Here is a 7465-nt window from a genome sequence, read left to right as displayed (position 1 = left end):
ATATCACTCTAGCATATTTTAAAACTACCAAACCCGTATGACATTCTATTCAAGCCATAAGCACCAACAAATAAACCTGTGGTGTGCAAACAAAATCTACCAACACAAAAGCAGCACCTGGAAGAAAGGATACAGCCTTTTCTTATATCCCCCCTGCAAAACAAAAATCTGAGACATTACACCACTAGAAAAGACAACACGCTTTTAAGTCCTTGTGGAATTATAGCCAAAGTAAATCAGAAACCCCTTTTCCCACTAGAGGTGCCAGTGATTTTAACTAGACACTTCAAGACACAGAAGTGTAAAGTGTCTGCTCTTCTCTGAACACCCTTCCCCTTTCTCATACCCGTATCTCAGTGCCCGCAGTTCCTTCTAGCTTAGCACTCACTGCAATTCTGTTTCTCAGTTTCTACAGACAGTATAGGAAAAGATTGTGGAGAGCTTTTGCGATTCAACACAGTGCTAAACGCTGTTAAGACATAACAACGTCTTAATACTGCCACTACAGCTCACTAGAATGACACACGAGACCCCAAAGGTTCATTAGTACAGCTACAGCACCTTAAGCATAGCCTTTTCCAGATGCAATACCAAAGCCGAAATGAGAAGAGCTGATCAAAGCAAAAAAAAAAAAAAAAAGGCCATGAAACAACACCTTTCTGGCATATTTTGGCACACACAGCAGAAGCAAGTTCAGAGGTGTCAGAATATAGTACTGCAAGGTCAGGATGGTTGAATAAATACTACTAATTTATTAAAACATTCCCAAATATTCAGTTATTTCTCCTTAAATTCTTTCCCTGCTTTTCAACATCAAGGTCTTATATAAGAGTAAAAAGGTAAAACTTTAAGAGTCTCTCTCACATGGTAATCAATCTGCTAGCATGCCAAGGCCTATTTCTGATAAGACAGTTATCCATGAATTTTAGTTTTAATAATTTGCTCAAAGAATGTGTCAATGGCAGAACAAATATCGTGAGCCTCTCTCAGCAGAAAAACCGCTGAACTTTGATATCATAACCAAAAGAATTCCCTTAGTTTTACCAGTGAAAAAGCAGCAAGCTCAATTAGATTGCTGCATTGCAAAATGTTCCATCACAGATCAAAAAAGGAGTTGAGCTACAATTGCAAATCTAATTAAATCTGGAGAAGAAAAATAGTCAACCAAAGAGTGAAGTGGAAATTTTTGATTTTCAACTCTGGCACTGCTTTGCACGCTGATTTAAGAATTCATAATCAGAATATGTATATCTTTTGAAGACACACATTTCTAAGTCTTTTAAGACTATAATAAATCCACCGATGTTTATGACTTGAACAAAAGAGACAGCACAATATAGGTTTGAACTGTTTATTTTACATCAGATGTTCCACACTGGAGTTTCTTCAATTAGAAGTTCCTAGAAGAAAATGAAACAAACTTGTTACAAACTAGTTTGCTTCAACAGCTCAAGTAAATATTTTTGACCAACTGTGTAATCATCCCATAAATACAGTATATACATTTTCATCCTAACAGCTGGATTTGGGTATGGAAGCTACCCCTGCAAGCGTTAGCGGGCAAGAGAAACATACGTACTTGGAAACAATTCCATCATTTTTTGCCAGACGCAGAATGGAGTCATCTGATTCACCCTTAAAAAAAAAAAAAAAGAAAAAATTATTATGAAGCAACCAAGTAATTGCTGATACACATTAAAAAGAGAGGCAGCTGCAGCATTTAATGCTGGTAGTGAAACACAGAACGCCTTCCACAGTCACTACATTTTATATGCACAGATGAGCGTTTTCCAAACAAGCTGTTAAATTATTTGTCATCCTTTAGAATAAGAAATAGTTTTAAATTGATAAAATATACACTTGCATTAACAAGATCTATTTCTGGGTAAGCAGACTTCTGATGAACTCTAAGAAGCTTCACACCATGTTTAACAAATTTAAGTTATGGTACTATCATCTCTAATAATCACAACAGATAAAAGCCAGAGATTAGTAGCTTGGTACATTCTTAAAAGAAAAAAATCCACTTGTATCCTTCAGTGATTTAAAAAAAATATATAAATATACATAATTCTACAAACCAAAGGACTGAGGAAAAAAACAGAAGAAACTGATTCTTGCAAGCTAATTTGTTCATGTCTTCATTATCCTCACAAAAGCTCTTCCTCTAGAACGAGCTGAAGGCACATTGTGTTTCCAGGGCCAAATATAAATCTAAAAAAATTACTAATCAATATAAAAAGCAGCACAAACATTTTGCAGCTCAAGAGAATACTTACCATTCTACGAATTGCTCCACAAATGGCATACGTCTTGCACTGGCCGTTTACTCTGCCTGTTACCTTGTCAACCTGTAATTACAAGCAAGTTACTCCATGCAGATTCTTATAAAATTTCATACTCTTACATCACACTTGCCAAGCACCCAAAGCTAAAAATTACTTGTTAAATTCTGCAATTATTTCTCTGCAAACTACAACAACCCAAGGCAAATACTGAAGTTAGAAAGACAACTCCAGAGTATCTTTTTCACTGCGAATTTACAGTTTATTATGTAGTGCAGCTATAAATTTAATGGATAAGACAGCATTACAAGAACACCATAGAAAATAGTTGCTAGAAGAAGAAAATGCTTCAGTTCTAAAATGGAAAAGCTCAATGTAAAGTTTACTTGTGGATTTTACTGCCTTTGTTAATTTTTCACATTTCTTTTCATTAAGGTCAGTATTAAGGAAAATTGAAGTGAAAGGGGGAAGGAGACAGTCTTGTTACACAGGTAGAAAAATGCCCAAGCTGAGAGACACAAATTGTCTCACTTCCTCCAGCTGCTGCGAAATTTAACAGAAAAAAAGACTAAACAATAGAAATCATGAAATTAAACAGTGTAGTGAACCCTGTAATACCATGTGGGTTTGGTTTTGAGTTTTGGATCTCTGATCCTTTGAAAGCAAGAAACAGGGATCACTGAAGGAACGAAACACAGTGAACGAGAGAAGTATTTGCCTTAACATTTACAGGAAGTCTCAAACAGAGCATTTTTAAAAATTATTTCTTTAGTCAGATAACACAAGAGACTCAGTTGTTTAAAAATATGGGAATGCAGTCTTGTGGTCTCCCATTCACGAAGAAATAATCAAGCTATATAGCTCACAAGCTATAGGAACACCGTGTCCACAGAATTCCTGCAAGGTGACTATCAATAAACAAATGGGAAAAAAAGGCATGCTAAAAGGAGTTTAAATTAACTGGATCCCACGTGCATTCACTGGGATCGTGCAGGAGTCAAGGTCTATTGTGGTTTTCTCAGCGTGTATGTTAAGCTCGGAGGGATTCGCAATAATGCTACCTTGAGAAGATGAAATTAAAACTTAGACAAGAACAAATTCCTTATGTTACAGAAAGAAAACTAAATGTACAATAGCAAGTCAATACAAATAACCAGCATGTCTCAGGAAAAATTCTAAGCATATAATACCCCAAGCACTGAGTTAATGAAATGATAATGCTGCACACAAAACTCACGAGCAACGTCATCTGTCACCTATCAAGAGCAGCAGTGTCAAGTATTGACAGAAATGATTCAAGCAAAACATGGAAGATGGCGTTCCAGTTCAGCAAAGTAGAACAGAAATAAGAGTTCTGCTCTGGAAACTCTCTTTCTTAAAGTTTGGACAAACTAGAAAAGCACAGAGATCAACAAGAACAAAAAAAAAAAACAAAAAACAAGGTGCAAAGGACAAACTGATGAATGGTACTTTCTTATAGACAGGTGAAGGTAGAAGGGGTAAAAATCTCCCAGGAACAAGCATTTCTTCTCCTTGTTTCCTTCAGGACAAGGAATTCCCTAATTTATAACTCTAAATGTCCAGAGTTAGTAAATTTTATTAGGCAAGCAGCTAAGCACTGGACCAGACTGTACAGAGCTTTATGAAATTCCCTCTACTGAATATTTTCCAATAGGCTGAAAAACAACCAGGGCTGACATAGTAATATATGTGTATGTCTGAAAGCCGTCAAGCTCTACACTTACATGGTCTCCAGTGAATTATCTGGAGATGCATCACAAGCTGTTATATTTCTTAACTTCCATCAAAACCTTAAAAGTGCAGCTCTCTCATCCCATAGTTCAGTTATGAAACTTACCTCAGAAATATTTATCTGAATAGAAGCATGGTCCTTAGCACCAATTATTCGGTTGCTAGCAGAGCTAAGGAATAAAATTACAAAATATATTTAAGCAAAAGGAAATGAACAGTTATAATGAAAAAATCCTACTGCAGTCCAATCTACATGCAAATTAAAGCTGCACAAGAAGTTCACACAGTAACAGTTTAAGCTTTCAGTGCTCAGAAAATTAAAATGCAGTTTTAAGTACATTTAAAGGGGACTTTCACTCGGTAGCATCATGCTAAGTTGCCAACTATCCCTTCACTTTGGTTTTTATATGCCCAGGTCATCCCTATCCAGTGCACACAGCAGCACAGGCCTTCAAAACACACAAAATATCAAGTTTTTCTTTTCTAAAGTGCAAAAAATACAGCAATAAAGGTAATTAATGAGAATGTAGTTTATATGCCTTTTTCATTGGGAATCATTACAGCTGTCAAAATACACTCAGGTTGCAAACCCTCAGAAATTACAGATTATGAAAAATATTTGATTTAAACCTAAGAAAATGCATGCAAATGGTTTATTTTTAGTGATTTAAGACACACATTTACATAAAGCTTCTCATAGTCCATTTGCTATAATCTCACAATTGTACTTAAGATGTGTGATCAAGTCAACAAGCAATCACTTAACAAGTTCACTACGAGAACTTGTAGCCCAGAAACACCAGCCAACTACATACGCCAACATATATTTCTTAAATGAACTGTGCATGAGCTGTCACTACCACTGCAAGGCTGGCACTTATGCAACGGAACATGCACAGTATTCTCTTCAATTTTAGTCTTTGCTTCACATATTTTACATAAAATATTTAAAAATACAGAAACATGAGAAAACTGTAGGTTATTTTTTTTTTTTTCCACAGATATTCGCTACTACAAAAAAAATTGCTTTTGCAGAGGCTGTATCGGCCCCTGGCCCGGTTCGCTTCTGAAGGCCCCGCTCCTGGGGGTGCAGGCGCCGCAGACCCGCCATCCCCACCGGCCCCCTCGCCGCTGAAGAGAACCGCTCACCATTTCCGAGGGACGTAGAGGTCCACAAACTCCCCGGCGTCGTTCTGCATCTTCGCCTTGCCGCTGAGCCGCGGGCACCAACCGGTAACACCTACAAGGCGCACGGCAGAGGCTCACGGCCCGTCCCCGCAAGGTCTGCCTGGCGCAGGGTGCCACCCCCGCGGGGAGCGGGCCCGGCCCGCAGCACGCCGCCCCCCACCCTCATGGCGGCCCGGGACGGAGGGAAGCGCAACCCCCCCGCCGCCCTCCACCCCCCGGGGCCCCGCCGCCCTCCACCCCCCGGGGCCCCGCCGCCCCCCGCGCGGTGCCGGCCGGGCCGCCCCGGGCGCTGCCTCCGGAGCAGCGCCATGAGGCCTCTCCTACCTCGCGTGAGCCGCGGCGGAAAGGACGGCTCGGCCCCGGAAGCGGAAATACGTTGAGGGAGAGGAGCGCTTCCGGCGCGGCGGGGTGACGTCACAGCGCGGGAGGGCGGCCATGGGGGACCCCACCACCACCTTCCTCCGCTGAGGCGGCCCCGGGAGGGGGCACCAGCGCCGCCGCCGCTCCTCGGCCCTCGCCCCGCCAGCCCCTCGGGGACGCTTCAGGGTCCCCAAGCCCCTCAATCTGAGGGAAGCGGGAGGGGGCCGCCGCGGGAGCCCGCAGCCCTCACGGAAACCGAGACACCATTCCAAAACAAGACGTTTGGTTACAAAACATGTATCAAAAGAGTTTTTATTTCACAGCATCTTAATTTCACACGTTCATGGGAGGGGGGGAAATAATAGGCAACAAGCTACAACTCAGACTTTTAAATAAGGGAGTAAGACAAAACCATAACAGTGTTGTTTACAGAAAAATGTACAGCCTCTTATCAAGAGAGATCGCTATGCTGAGCCAACCCAGCAGCACCTTCCCACAGCACCCAGCGCAGGGCCAGCCCTCGGCCCAAACTGGCGTTCCTCTGCGATGCAGGAGGAGCTGGGTTGTGAGAACGTAAAGCTGGCAGATGCATGGTAGTATTTTGGGTCCCACTTTCAGTTTATTAACACATGACGTAGTAATAGTCCTTTGCCACATGGTGGCAGCTTTTGGGTGAAAAGATAAATATTCCCACGCAGGACTGCAAGCTACGCTCTAGAAATAGAAAAATCAACACAAACACACGTGGGTTACTGTATCGCTGCAGAAGGGCTGCTTCTGCACAGACACCACAACAGAGGGACCGATGGACAAGCTGCAGACTATGCCTCTGGGTGGCATCGGCCCCCAACCCATGCTCTACTCGAGACATCGGTGCAGCATTCGCTCCACCGCGTCGTTTTTGGCCTGTGCTCCAAACAGCTTTGGAGCTCAAGCACACTGCATGTGCCCAAGCCAACGTTTAGAGTAACCTTTAGACAACATTCAGCAGTCTGTATTTTAATGCTCCTTATCCTAATTTGCTCTGCTGAAAGACAAAACAAAAGCTTGCCATTTTATGACGTGAAACCATAGCTTCTGGAAGCGAAACTCCAGCTCAAATGCCCACGGGAACTAGACACACTTCCACTGAATAGAGACTGCAAAGTATTGCAAACCAAAGTCCATTTTTTTCCTTAGATGGTGAGAAAGGAAAGTTAATTTTGTTACAGTAAACTCTTTATATACTAAACAAAGAAGTTCCCAGAGAAAGACATTTTTGGATTTCATTCATACTAACCAAAGGGTTTTACTAGTTCTGAACCGTGTGAGAAATTTCTTTGCTCAGTTCTACCTCTTTCCTCTCCCCTAATGAGTTTAGGAAGTGGTAGACCACTTCAGTTGTCTTCACCACTGTTTGCTAATTTGTAGGCTCGTTATATGCTAGATGTTTAGTACATCACTATTTCTTGCATGCAAGGACAGTTATATTCAGTAGAAAGTTTAACTAGTAGGCAATTTTTTAAACCTTTTGGAAGATAACTGGCAAGCTTATTGTCTAACTTATTAGCTACCATCTCACTTATGGAGACTGGAAAGTCTTCTGTGTTAGAGAGAAGTCACAAGCATATTAAATTTTACACAAATAACTTGAAGCTACATACAGCTGAGCACAGTTACAAAAGATTTGATAGTCACTGTAATAATTATATATGAAAAATACATTTCGAGCCCTACTTAAAGAGGAAGGGGCTCCAGTAAAGTTTGCTGCAATTCTAATGAAGCCAAGTCAGCTTCAGACAAAACACAGCTGAAGAGCAAAGACACAGCAGTGTTTTTGCCTACAACCAACATTTAATACAAGGAACAGGAATTTACATTACTTTACATATTAGATAGCA

At 41.1% G+C, this 7465-nt stretch overlaps 1 protein-coding gene across 1 annotated transcript; it reads right to left on the bottom strand.

Moving 5' to 3' along the window:
- Positions 1 to 1337: 1337 nt before the first annotated feature.
- RPS21 (ribosomal protein S21) lies at positions 1338 to 5598 on the bottom strand. The gene is made up of 6 exons (XM_068416278.1): positions 5550 to 5598; positions 5187 to 5277; positions 4144 to 4207; positions 2280 to 2351; positions 1580 to 1635; positions 1338 to 1400 (listed from the first exon to the last, which is right to left on the bottom strand). Exons 2-6 carry the CDS (start codon positions 5234 to 5236, stop codon positions 1391 to 1393), a joined length of 252 nt encoding a protein of 83 aa, XP_068272379.1. The 5' UTR covers positions 5237 to 5277; positions 5550 to 5598; the 3' UTR covers positions 1338 to 1390.
- Between the last annotated feature and the right edge of the window lie 1867 nt (positions 5599 to 7465).

Source organism: Nyctibius grandis, chromosome 19 (genome assembly GCF_013368605.1).
Source record: "Nyctibius grandis isolate bNycGra1 chromosome 19, bNycGra1.pri, whole genome shotgun sequence".
NCBI classification, from domain to species: Eukaryota; Metazoa; Chordata; class Aves; order Nyctibiiformes; family Nyctibiidae; genus Nyctibius; species Nyctibius grandis.
Note: the sequence above shows the minus strand (reverse complement) of the source record. Positions and strands in the feature narration are given on the sequence as shown.